We start from the raw sequence: 14,147 nt of genomic DNA, 5'->3' as shown, positions 1-14,147 counted from the left end.
GTGTATAGATTACCGGGAGTTGAACAAGCTGATGGTCAAGAACCGTTATCCACTTCCGAGGATCGAAGATTTATTCGATCAGTTGCAGGGAGCATCTTGATTTTCCAAGATTGATTTGAGATCTGGATATCACCAGATGAGAGTGTGCGAGGAGGATATTCTAAAGACAGCCTTTAGAACTCGTTATGGGCATTATGAGTTTGTGGTGATGCCTTTCGGGCTCACCAATGCACCGACAACATTCGTGGATATCATGAATCGGGTGTGCGGGCCTATGTTGGATTGGTCGGTGATCGTGTTCATCGGTGACATCTTGGTGTATTCGAGGTCCAGAGATCGGCATGAGGAGCATCTGCGAGAGGTTCTTAGGGTTTTGAGGTCGGAGAGGCTTTATGCCAAATTCTCCAAGTGTGATTTCTGGTTACCAGAGGTCCAGTTCCTGGGACACCTCGTTAATCAAAAGGGGATATTAGTCGATCCATCCAAGATTGAGGCAGTTATGTGATGGGAGGTGCCGAGATCCCCATCCGAGATCATGAGTTTTTGGGATTGGTTGGCTATTATTGGAGATTTATCAAGTATTTCTTCAAGATTGCGGTTCCTTTCACTAGATTGACCCGGAAGGGCGTTACTTTTGTTTGGGGACCTGAGCAGCAGGCATCATTCGAGACTCTTCGGCAGAGGTTGTGCGAAGCTCTGGTGTTAGCCCTTCCGAAGAGAGTAGAGGACTTTGTAGTCTATTTTGATGCATCTATTTCATGGATAGGTGCAATGTTGATGCAGAGGGGTCACTTGATAACATATGCGTCGAGGCAGTTGAAGCCTAATGAGACGAGGTATCCCACCCATGATTTGGAGTTGGGGGCGGTGGTGTTCGCCCTCAAGATTTGGCGCAACTATCTTTATGGTGTCCGGTGTAACATATACACAGACTATAAGAGCCTGAAGTACCTGATTGATCAACCTAACCTGAATATGAGGCAGAGGAGATGGTTGGATGTAGTAAAGGACTACGAGATATTATATCACCCAGGGAAGGATAATGTGGTAGTCGATGCCTTGAGTCACAAAGTCGAGAGAACTCCGATCCGAGATGTGTGTATGAGGATGACGGTGATGACTCCAGTCTTAGATATCATCCAAGAGGCTCAGGTAGAGGATATGAGACCTGAGAACCGCTAGAGAGAGCGTGTGGTCGGTCAGGTTTCCGAGTTTCAGTCAGATAGTCGGGGACTTATGAAATTCCGAGGTCGGATTTGGGTGCCATATATAGGTGGAGCTCGACGTATATTGATGGAGGAAGCGCATAGATCGAGATTTTCAATCCATCCTGGGGCCACTAAGATGTATTTGGATCTGAAGAGGGATTATTGGTGTCCCTGTATGAAGAGGGATGTGGCTTGGTTTGTCGAGAGATGCTTGACCTGTCGTCGGGTCAAGGCAGAGCACCAGCGACCCCATGGTCAGTTGCAGCCATTAGAGGTTCCCCAGTGGAAGTGGGAACAGATCACCATGGATTTTATCACCAAGCTACCGAGGACCATGCGTGGGGTAGACGCGATATGGATGATTGTAGATCAGTTGATGAAGAGTCCTCACTTCCTCGCTATCAGTGAGAGCTCTTCTACAGATAAATTGGCCGAGATCTACATTCGAGAGGTTGTGGCTCGACATGGGGTGCCGACATCGATAGTGTCAGATCGGGATGTGTGTTTTACTTCCAGGTTCTGGAAGAAGTTTCTTGAGGAGTTGGGTACCCGACTGCACTTCAGTACATCTTACCACCCACAGACTGACGGGCGGAGTGAGCGGACGATTCAGGCGCTCGAGGACATGCTACATTTATGTGTTACGGATTTCGGTGGAAGTTGGGACACTTATTTTTCCTTGGCTGAGTTTTCATACAACAACAGCCACCATTCCAGCATTGGTATGCCTCCCTTTGAGCTACTGTATGGGAGGAGGTGTCATACTCCCATCTTTTGTGGAGAGGTAGGGCAGTGAGTGATGGGTGGCACAGAGATAGTGCTAAAGACGACCGAGCAGATTCAGCAAGTCAGACAGAGGTTACTGACATCCCAGAGTCGCTAGAAGAGTTATGCAGATCGGCGACGATCCGAGCTAGAGTTCCAGGTTAGAGATTTTGTACTCCTGAAGGTATCCCCATGGAAAGGGCTGATCCGATTCAGGAAACGGGGCAAGCTGGGGCCCCGATACATTGGTCCTTTCAAAGTGATCGCCAGGGTTGGTAGGGTAGCCTGCCGGTTAGAGATACCAGCAGAGCTGAGCGAAATTCATAACACCTTCCACCTGTCTCAGTTGAGGAAGTGTGTAGGCGATGAGACGACAATGGTACCATTTGTGGACATTCAGGTGGATGCGATCCTAAATTATATTGAGAGGCCAATTGTGATTTTGGATCCGAAAGGTGAAAGTTTTGAGAAACAAAGAGGTGCCCCTGGTTCAGGTCTAGTGGCAACATCAGAAGGGGTCTGAGTGTACTTGGGAACCGGAGTCCGAGATGCGCGAGTAGTATCCAGAGATGTTTCCGGGACCTGACTTCGAGGGCGAAGTCTGATTCTAGTGGGGGAGAATCGTAACATCCTGACTCCCAAGTATTTCTTTTATTATTTATTTTATTAAAGATTTCATGAGTGACTTGTTGAGTAGAGTCCGATTTGGTCACGTGGGTTTAATGATCGACTCGACGAGTCAGAGAGCTGACTCGCCGAGTTGGCGTTGTGAGGTGAAACCCTAAATCTCCAGGGTTAGGGCCTATTTAAGAGAACTTATTTCCTCATTTCCGCCTCACCAGCTACCCAACTCCCCTCTATGAATCCCTGAACGCTTTTAGTGAGCAAAGAGAGTTATAGAGCTAATCTTTGAGTATTTCTAGTGCATCTTTTGAGGAGAAGAGGAGATTATATGGCAAGGAGTGAGGAGAAACTGTTAGATCTAGCGCTATATCGACCAGAGCTTATGTGGAAGGTAAAAAGCCTGCACCTTTCTTATCTTATTGGTTAGATCTCATGATTATGGAAGTTAGGGCTTTTACCACCTTTTATTGGGACATTGTGTGCATTAAGTCTATCAGGAGGTCTAGACTTCAGATTCGGACCTTGTGAGGTCCATATAGCCCAAAGGTCCCAACTTTATTCATCCATATAAGAGTTATTGTGCTTAAACACCCTTTCTAGAGTTGTATTGGCATTTTGGAGCAAAATATGTCGTGCATGAACATAAAGATCGAAGCTTTATGTGACATTTGAGCCTTGGGAGCCTAGATCTAGGATGTGGAGTAGTATATCTTCCTTAAAACATCTGAATGAGAATTCAGACTGAAGGGACTCACCGAGTCAACGAGCTGACTCGACGAGTCGGCTAGGGTTTTCCCCAATGAGTCTGGACAAGGGCGACTTGACGAGTTTGTGAGACAACTCGACGAGTTAAGTTGGGTTTTCGCGACATTCTGAGGAACATCGGGGACGCGTCGAGTCACATAGGTTCACTTGGCGAGTTGGGTCAACATGGGCAGTTGACTCGAGTGTTGACTTCTGTTGACTTTAGGGTTTGGTCAATACAAGGTTTATGGGGGCCATGGAGGGGGTAAAATGGTCTTTTACCCATCTCAAGAGTTAGAAAGAGTTTAGCGTAATTTATATGACATTGTGATCTTTATGAGTTAATTAGAGATGCTTATTACGTGTAGGCGGAGATTAGACCGTTCGAAGGGTATCCAGTTTTCTTTGCTTACTTACGAGGTGAGTCTTCTCACCATGCCTGTCATGAGTGGTATCTATGTGTGACCGGAGGGTCTTTTGTGCGGATTTGAGTTACGTCATATTATGTGTGACAACTCGAAACTTTTTCTGTTATCCTTACCCAGTTTCCGTTAATAAACTTTGAGTTTTTATTAAATTACGTCGAATTTCTTGGTTTGGGAAAGGCTTTACGTTTTAAATAAATAATGGTAATTTTATACAAAGTTGGAATAAACCGAAAATCAGGCAAAAAACTCGAAACTTCACTCGAAAACACCGAGTTCACGACCAGGACGAGTTTACGGCCATAAACTTGTGTACGGCCGTAAACCCGTTTATGGTTGGTGCCAGGTGGACCCCACCACTGACCATACCCCAGCCTATAAATACAGGACCCCCACCCTCATCTGAACCTTCTTGGTGGGAAACACCCTCTTTCTCTCTCTAACCCTCTTGACCGTAAACACCAAAAAGTCCTTCTTTCACCCAAAAAACGCCGGAAATCGTAATTTGGGGCCGTTTGGGAGCATCTGGAACACTTTTTCGTTGAAAACAAGCACTCTTGTTCTTGAGCTTACGACCGTAAACCCTTCAAATCTTCAAAGGCCGTAAACCCTATTCACGGCCGTAAACCCTGTTCACGTCCGCAAACCCAATTCATGGCCGTAAAATCCCAATTACGGCTGTAAACAGCTCTTAAGTGGTGGAAAACTTGTTCCCTCGATTCAACTGTGACATCCCTAATTTCTCGGCCAAAAAAGACCGATTTGTTTATGCTTTGTTTTTAAAATCAGAGTAATCTTTTAAAGAAAACAGTTGCGGAATTTGTTCCCAAAACAAAATATGATAAAAATTATCAAAGCATTTCTTTAAAGAAATGTATTTTCATTATATAACAAAATATCGGGATGTCATGTTCCGATACAGACACATAAGCATAAACAGAACTTACATTATTTACACTAAAGATTTTACATCTCCTTTAATCTCTCTATGAAATATATCTTCGTATCGATACCTATGATACAAAGAAAACTGAGTGGGTCTAGCTTGGGAGCCTGGTGAGCATATAGGGTTTTCAACCCACAATAATATAATTATTATATTCAACCATCAAACAATCAACCCGATTACCCATCCCCATTATCTTCTTTATTTCTTAGGATTTTACCCTAAGAATTCAACTACCCGTCATTCATTCATTCCTAAGGATTGACCTAAGGAATTAGCACAAAATCTATTGCTACATAAGGCGAATCTACCAACATCATCCTTTAAGCGCCTCTGCCAGGATTACGTCATACACTATGAGGCGCGACTGCCAGGTTTATGACATTCTCTTTTAGGCCCATCTGCCGACATTATCCTATAAGCGCACCTGCTAGTATTATGACATTCTCTATTTGGCGCATCTGCCGACATTATCCTATAAGCGCATCTGCCAGGATTACGACATTCACTACTTGGTGCATCTACCGATATTATTCTTAATCATCTTTCATACCTCATAATTTTATCACATACCAACTATCTCATCTACCCATGTTCTACCCAACATATTTGTAGATATAAAATACATATACAGTTTAACTCATTTAAAAACTATATAAAACATCCATTCTACACTCATCTCAAATAAACAACAATATATAAAACCATAGCACATGTTTTATAACAAATACTTTATATTTATGTGTTAGAAGAAAGTAACTACACACTCACCCAAACATATACTTAATACATTCAAACAATACTTGTATTATACCCGTGTTTATGAAAGGGACTATACACCCACACAGATAAACAACTTTATATTATACACATAGCACGTATTTCATAGCAAATACTTAATATTTATGCGTTAGAAGAAGGTAACTACACACTCACTTGATCAGAAGATGATCGGACGACACTACGACTTGTAGAAGTAGTATTCTTCGGTAGATCTAGAAGATCTTCACAAAAACCGGACTCCTCGCAGGCAGAGCTTCGGCTCGGGAATTGCACTTCTCGGGATCTTCGGGGCCTCGGGACTTGCTTCGGGGCTCGAGAATGATACCGTGGCTTCGGGATAATTCTTGCACGAAAAACGATGCAAAAACGCGAGAGAAAGGGAAGAAATGAGCAAAAGAATCGGCTGCCCTCGACATCCTTTTATAGGGGGATGAAACCCGAATTATGCTAGGCATAATTCTATGTTACGCTGGGTGTAATGTGGATAAGCCTGGTGACTCCCCCCCTTTGGATAATATCCGAATTTTTATTTAAATTAAATACTTTAATTATTTAATAAACTTCAAAAATTCATATGTTCTTCGTACGAGCTTCGTTTCTGACGTTCTTTATATCGCCACGTAGGTGAGACAACGATCTACAACTTTCGTTTAGACTCCGTCGGCTAATTTTGACTTTATTTTTATTATTTATTTTTAGTAGGCCGGGACATGAAAACTCCGTTATAAATTCATAACTTCTTCATCTGACGTCCGTTTTTGCCTATCTTTTTATCGTTTCACTAGAATTGACGAGATCTTCAATTCTCGTTTATATTGTTTCGGCTAAAAACCGTTTGATCTTAAATCGAGTATTCGGGCTGCATACCGCTAAGTCGAAACTTAGAAAAATCATAACTTCCTCATACGAAGTCAGATTTGGACGTTCTTTTTATGCATGCTCATGGTTTAACGAACTCTACGACTTTCTTTTAGATCGCTAAGGCTAAATATCGCTCTAATATAAATTCACCTTTTTATGTCGCGTTGTGTCGTGTCGGTTCTGTCGCGAAACTTCGACAAGTCATAACTTCTTCGTTATAACTCGGATTTCGGCGTTCTTTATATGTATGGAATCCTTGTAACATATACTACAAATTAGTTAAGATGATTCATCCTAAATAATCTTATATAAAAAAAATCATTTTTGACGCTTATCGTCTCTAAATTGACTAGCCCTGATCTACGGGCGTTACAATTATCTCCCACTTAAGATGATTACGTCCCGAAATCATCAACGAAAATAGAACTTGTATAATGATTCCATACACTATCTCTTCATCCTAGGTAATAACCGTAACTTCTATGTTTCCTCAAAAGAGTATTTAACTCTATGGATTTCTTGATCGTAGACGATGCTCAATCTTGCCTCTGCTTATCGTACTATGTTGTACTTTCAATCATAACCTTCGAGTTACCAAATAAGTCCTTATTGTGGACTCCTTCTTCTTTTTAGGATAAATATTTTCCTTTATCTATTGTAACAGACCGATGGGTCGTGCTCTACTGACCTCTCATCGCACGATGCGACGCTTAGACTCGGTCTTTTTAAAGTTAAATTCTAGAATGGAGTATACCTTCCTTCATATTCTAATGTGATATAATCACATTTTAGCATGTATCATTTCTAGCTACAAACTTTATGAACAACGAGTGCGATACCAATGATCGCATTAACTTCAATCTCTGACTTACGTCCAATGTTACTTCGAACTAGGTTCTCCGAACCACGTAACATACTCACCGTAGTTGGAATTCAATTGGATATGACCACTAGGGTCGGAACAAGAACCATCTTACTAGTCATTACCGAAACAATGGTAATGACACACTTGAACAAAACGGAATCAATTACTAGCTTCTTGGTAACCTTGTGACTTTCCCTGATCCAAGTGCGAGTCCTGTGCTTCCGGTAGTATATGCATCAACTACCTTTCACACCTACTCATACTCGTCCCAAGTATTGTCTCGCAGTCGACCAAGTCACCATACAAGAAAATCATACAATCATTCAACACACCAGATAATAAAACTAGGGTGTATATTACTTTCTTGAAACTATTACACAAAAGTCTAAGTTCACCCTATACTATGCCTCTAATAGGCTATACCATAAGTTACTATTCACACTGCTTCTTCATAACTTGATCTTTGGATATAAAATCTTCATTCCTGATTCCTTGCGTTGCCATCTGCTTCATCAAGGATCATCTGAAATGCTCTTACCTTTAGCTTTGGCGGCGTCTCTAGCCTTGCTGCTTGATTTTTCCTTGGGAAGTCTTGCTTGAAGTGCCCCTCTTCGTTACATTCATAACACACCTTTTTGTTGAAAATACATTCATCGGCATAGTGCCCATGCTTTCCACACTTGAAACATGTCACCTCCGCGCCACATTTTCCTGAGTGTTTCTTCTTGCACTTATCGCACCACCTTGCCTCATCCCTTCCTCCTCCTCCACACTTCGAGAATTTTCTTTTCTCATTAGAACCTGAAGTTCCTTCTAACTTTCTCTTCTCGCCAACTTCAACCTTACTGTCAGTCCTCCCCTTGATCATATTCTCAATAGACTTGGCAGGCCAAATAGCTGCCTCTAGAGTAGGTGCCTGACGCACTGGCACCGCATACTCCCAAGGGAGTCCCTTTACGTACCGGTCTGTTAGTACAATTAGGTAGGCATGCCCGGGGTGACAAATTTTGAAATCGTACGACGCCTGAAGAAACGTCAAGGAGGTCACTGGTCATATTAGCATGGTTATACGACTCACAATAGTATGAACTAACCTGTGTTTACGGGATTTTCCTTCTTCAATAGTTTTATTTTAATTAATAAAACTACCTACTTACTACACTGGAGGGTATTCCAGGGACACAACCTTTGGTTTTATTTTAAGTAATAAAACTACTTTACTTACTAGGGGTGGCCAGGGTTTTCAAACAGAACATACCTTACATACTGGTAGTAGTCAGGGTTTACAAGAACTGAACATACTTTACATACTTGTGATAGCTAGGGTTTTCCAACGAACCTTACTTTACTTACTGGCGGTAACCAGGGTCTCGATACAAATGATATTTACTTATATTGAAAAGAAATCGTTTATACAAATTGAGTGACTAGTTTCCATTACAAAAACATGCTTATGAACTCACCAACTTTATGCTAATACGTTTTCAAAACCGCTTGTATTCTCAGGACAACGATAGACAGGTACCCTTGCCAGCTTTTGGAAAGACGGAGCACGTTAGAGTCGCGTCTTTTACTTTTGTTATATACTGACGTGTACAAAGTATGTTTTCAAACAGATATAAATATTCATATTGTAATGTAATGGTTGCGTTTACTTTGATTGCTATGATACAATTGTTGTGATACTACGCATGACGTCACTCGCCCCCGGACGTTTCCGCCGTTTGTTTTAGACGGTTCGGGGGTGTGACACACTACTAGAAAAAAGGCCTTTTACGACGCGCAAAATACGACGCTCATTGATCTATGTTACGCAAAGGAGAGTGACATTAGAAAAATGTCATCTCTTCAAAAAATTTAAGGATAGAAGACACGCATTATTGCGCGCCCTTAAATTAGTGTCTAAAAAAAACACGGAGGGCACCTATAATAAAATGCGCGTCGTCTAAGGATGTCGCTTTATAATTTTTAATGGAACGCGCGTTCCATCGAATGAAATTCTGAAAAAATTAAAAATCCCGCCTTCCTTTTTTTTCTCCTTTCCCTCTTGCCCAAATTATGGACGCTCCTTCCTTCCCCCTCCCGACATTGACTGTTGGCTACTTCTTCCCTCACTTCTACCTACTGGAACCACCATATCTCCCACTCGATGTTGAAATTATTAGAAAAAGCCCTAATTATACTCTCAAGTCTAAATACAGAAAAAATAGAAGATGGTGAGGCGCAGATGGATTCGTACCGTTTGTTTACTGTTTTGGTGGTTCTGGTCTTTTGGTTAGTTATGGGAGTTGAAGATGATGCAAGTTGGGGCTATAGTGAATACGCGCAGATGGATTCGACAGCGAGACTGCGAGAGAGGCGTGGCGTCCGCACTCCACACGCCTTTGCTTTAAGCCCTCATGAACTCTCACAAGTCACAAGCAGGTCTTGTCACTTTCTGTGTGCCCTACTAGTATTCTCACGCACAAATGTAGTCCAGTTCGTTGCTAATCACTCTTTTATGCTCATGGTAAGAAACTACATTCTGTTGATTTTGTTATTTTAGCGTTTTTCTATCATTGATCGTTCTTGTGGCTAGTTAAAAACCCCTTTTCTACAAAAGAAATAGTTTCTACTTGTGGTTCTCTTCCTAATTTCATTGAATTCGTATGGGTGTAGGGTTAGTTGCGTTTGTAAACTGCACATTGTTCGTATGCAGTTTTCTTTTCTGCTCATGCCTACCAAACGTTTTGATTATTTGACCTTTTTCGCAAAAAAACTATTACAGTTCAATAATTACGTTTTGTGTTCTGCTGAGAGGTTAGGTTGCTTTCCATATGATAGATGAATAGAAATTTATTTTCTCGAAATGTTTTTGTTCGGTGTTTTTTTGTTTTGTAACGGGAGCTCTGTAGATGGGAAAGATGTTACATTTTCCTGTCTAAACTTAAATGTTGTTTTTCTGAAATCGAACATTGTTATTGATTTTCTTACTTCATATTAATGATATTATGTTGTTGAACATCCCATTTTTGGTCTAGGAATTATATATCTTGGTGATTTGCAGGTTTGCATGAAGGTCTAAACGATCTTGGAATTCCCGAAGAAGAAAAGAAAAGTGCATATTAAGTGATGGCTGATAAGAGTTGCCAAGGCCTTTCGTGCTATGAAAGATCTTGGAATTCCTGAAGAAAAAACAAAGCCAGACTTAAAGAGGCTTTTACAACTTTGTGATAAGAACTGGGAGCTTATTGAAGAAAAAAACTATAGAGCTCTTGCTGATGCTATTTTTGATACCCAAGAGTCAGAGGCATGTTGATCTGTTTCTAAATATATATTTTATAGAAATTTTCCTCCATTGCTGTTTTCTATGAATAATTCTTCTCCCCAAATTTCTGAGCTGTATCATTTTTTTTTTCAGGAAGTAGAACACAAGAAAAAACTTGATGGTAATGGAATTCCATCCATTTGGCAACCCTGGAATGGAATCTCGAATTCCAATTCCATCAGATTAATGCAATTCAATAATAAAACTGAATAATCTTTTAAAGCTTATATTAATTAAGACTTAAGAGTAATTTTCTGTTGAACTATCTTAGTATTGCACTCATTGGATCAAGATGCCAGAAACGGATTGACACCAATAAAATTAAGAGCAAAATCAGCTAAATTTGCTAAAGCAACAGTCAAGGCACAAATGGCATCATTCAAGGTCAATTTATTATAATTCTTTATTAGTATTATTAAGAAAAAAAAGATAACATTAAACATATATAATATATAATATATGTCTACAGAGATTTGGAGTATGGGCAGATTGGGATCATCCTTATCTCACTCTTGATCCAGAATATGAAGCTGCTCAGGTACTGATGCCAAATTATTATTATTATTATTATTATTATTATTATTATTATTATTATTATTATTATTATTATTATTATTATTATTATTATTTAATTGTTTTGTTTTTTCTAGATTGAAGTGTTTGGGCAAATGGTTTTCAAAAGGTACATATACAGACGGAGAAAGCCAGTGCACTGGAGTCCTTCATTACGCACTGCTCTTGCAGAGGCTGAATTAGAGGTAAACAGATAAGATTATAATTAAAAATAAATAAATAAATAAGTTTTTAGTTAATTTCAAGAAAACAAAATTATAATTTAATTCATATCATGAAATATTTACTAAAAATAGGATACATATATAGAGTGTCTTATTTTCCTTGGAAGTTTCTTGCAGTATCCTGAAGTCCATGTTTCAAAGAGCATGTATGCAATTTTCAAATTACTAACTACTCCAACTAAAGATGGATTACTTGATGAATTTCCCAAATTGTCCCTTGCAATTTGGACCACAACTCCTTGGACTATTCCTGCAAATGTTGGTATGTGTCCACCTTCATAATTCATATATCATGTATCATGTGAGTTTTTCTTTTTCTTTTTCTTTCTTTCCTTAAACAACTTTTATGTAATCAGTTGTTTATCTGTAATAGTGTAATTTTTCTTCTTTCTTTTTTTAGCTGTTGCAGTGAATTCCAAGCTCCAATATGCCATTGTTGAAGTGCAATCACCTTCACCTGATGTTACTTCATCTTCTGAAGATGGAAAGAAGAGAATTGGTAGTGTTTTGAAAGGCTCTAAGATACCATTTTTCATTGTTGCACTTGACCTTTTGTCAACACTGGAATCCAAATGGAATGTGAAACTTGCTGTTAAGAAAACAGTTTTCGGTTCAGATCTTGAAAATTGCAGGTATACTTAGGTAGGAATGGAATCATTCATTCCGATTCCATCCAACCAACAAGTCTCATAGTTTCATGTTTTTATCAAGACTTACTTTTTTTTTTTTCTGAAATTACTTATTTTGAACAGATATGCACATCCAATAAATGGGGAAGAATGTCCAGTTGTGATTGGAGGAGATTACATCACAACAGAATCAGGAACAGGACTTGTCCATACTGCCCCTGGACATGGACAAGATGATTATATAACAGGATTAAAATACAATTTGCCAATAATATCCCCAGTAGACGATGAAGGAAAATTCACTGAAGAAGCTGGAATCTTTAAAGGGCTTGATGTGTTAGGAGATGGGAATGCTGTTGTAATTGATCACTTGGATCAACTTTCATCAATTATCATGGTGGAACCTTACAGTAAGTTAGTTATAAAGACACCATTGAAATGGTTTAATATAAAATTTACTTAAATGCCCTTGTTTTCTTGATATTAGAGCATAAGTATCCTTATGATTGGAGGACAAAAAAGCCTACGATTTTTAGGGCAACTGCACAATGGTTTGCATCTGTTGAAGGATTCAGAGAGGCTGCTATGGATGCCATTAGTCAAGTAGTATGGACTCCATCTCAGGTACTAAAAAAGGTTCGGTACATAAGATAATAATATATAGACTAAAATAAATTACTAAAATGGTTCAAGGTCTTTCTGATTTTTACATTTTTAGTCCAAAATCGAACGCTTTTTTTCAAAACTGGTCCTTATTTCAAGGTTTCATATCAATTTTGGTCTCTAGAACCTTGAAATACCAAAACTGAAAAAGGTTTGGTACATTACTAGTTTGTTAAAAGTTGAAGTTTTATTCAAATATATAAAAAAAAATTATGATAGTTTCTGGACTCCAAAAGTATCTTTTGATTAGGATTGAAATGCTTCAAAGTTTTTTGCATAATTCTATTTTGCTTAGTGGGTGTGTTTGTTTTATAGGTTTGGGCTGTTACAGGGGGTAGTGATGGGATTGCAAATACCAACTCGGTTTGAGTTCTATTTTGCATCCATCTCTGATTTGAGTTCACCTCTTCAACGACTGAAGAATCCATCTCTTCATTTTAATCCATCGCAGCTCCCTGTGACACACTTACCAACTCGGTTCACCTCTTTGCTTGGTAAATATATATTTGCATCTTTGTTTTTTCTATTTGTTAGTATTGATCATCTATTTTTATTGTGTTTCTTTTTTGAATCGGTTGTAAGTTACCCTGTCTGAGTACATATAAATAGAAGGAAGATGTCCCAATGTGGATGCCATCCAGGTGTTTGTTGAAAGTCCCAAGTGAAATTTGTTGTTATTTTAGACATCGTATAGTATCTAAGTTCAATGGAAAATCTATTTTATTGAGTAAGTTTTATGAGTTTTTTGATGAAAGGTTTAGATTTTGTTGATGTCATAGCTAAACTAATTATGTTCTCTTTCTCCTTCTCCATTTACAGAATCAATGATGGGTTTGGGGAAAACCCTGTGAAACAGCCATTTGAATGTGATGATTAGGTTCGGTTGTGATGGAGACAGGTTGGTTTTCTAACATTGCATGGAGCCAATTTTGGAGTAGCGAAATGTAAGAACAATCGGATTCAAAGCAATCCAAAACCAAATATAACTGGTTGTCCATGGTGAGTGAGCCCAGTTATTGAGATCAGTGGAACCCTAAACTGATGGGCTACGTATGAAGTGTTTAATCTATTTACAACTAAATAGAGTAAAGTCAAATGCTTTGACCACAGAAAATGGTGGAAGTGTTGGCTTATCATCTATAATTGAAGTTGATGTTAAGTCAGTAGTAACAATGGCAAGAGGAACTACTTACAAGTAAGCCTTTCTTATAGATTTTTACCATTAATTTTTAAGAATAGCAGCTTACTTCTAACTAAAATTTGCATTTCTTTTATCATTAATCATTTTTTTGTTAGGGTGGGCCTTTATTGATGGTTGCATGTGGTAAAGATACTATATCAATTGCTAGCTATGTAAAAAGATTAGCATCTGAAAATGTATTTGTTGTTCAGGTGAGTCAACTCGAATCCTTTCTCCTCACATTAATCAGTCAAATAAACTTTTTTATGAAAATCTCTTTTTAATTTAATATTTTTAAGATTTGGTAATTGGGTTTCAGATTCAACATCCAAGAAAACAAGTGAGTAGGT

General features: G+C 39.1%; 1 protein-coding gene across 1 annotated transcript; it reads left to right on the top strand.

Annotated features, from left to right (window-relative positions):
* Window positions 1-10,366: 10,366 nt before the first annotated feature.
* On the top strand, window positions 10,367-13,494 carry LOC145075559 (isoleucine--tRNA ligase, chloroplastic/mitochondrial-like). The gene is made up of 11 exons (XM_079021761.1): window positions 10,367-10,510; window positions 10,622-10,649; window positions 10,800-10,912; window positions 10,998-11,066; window positions 11,179-11,286; window positions 11,443-11,587; window positions 11,726-11,957; window positions 12,078-12,364; window positions 12,442-12,595; window positions 12,933-13,111; window positions 13,373-13,494. The coding sequence occupies exons 1-11, from the start codon at window positions 10,367-10,369 to the stop codon at window positions 13,492-13,494; spliced, it is 1,581 nt and encodes a 526-aa protein (XP_078877887.1).
* The last annotated feature ends 653 nt before the right edge of the window (window positions 13,495-14,147 follow it).

This window comes from Lactuca serriola, chromosome 9 (assembly GCF_051521515.1).
Source record: "Lactuca serriola cultivar US96UC23 chromosome 9, Lser_US96UC23_V15, whole genome shotgun sequence".
NCBI classification, from domain to species: Eukaryota; Viridiplantae; Streptophyta; class Magnoliopsida; order Asterales; family Asteraceae; genus Lactuca; species Lactuca serriola.
This window is presented reverse-complemented; position numbering and strand designations above follow the sequence as displayed.

Bases quoted from the DNA above. Each gene is read 5' to 3' on its own strand.
- LOC145075559 (XM_079021761.1), top strand. From the start codon at position 10,367: ATGAAAGATCTTGGAATTCCTGAAGAAAAAACAAAGCCAGACTTAAAG. The intron at 10,650-10,799 runs GTAATGGAATTC...GAACTATCTTAG, and splicing joins ACACAAGAAAAAACTTGATG to TATTGCACTCATTGGATCAA. The intron at 12,365-12,441 runs GTAAGTTAGTTA...TCTTGATATTAG, and splicing joins TATCATGGTGGAACCTTACA to AGCATAAGTATCCTTATGAT.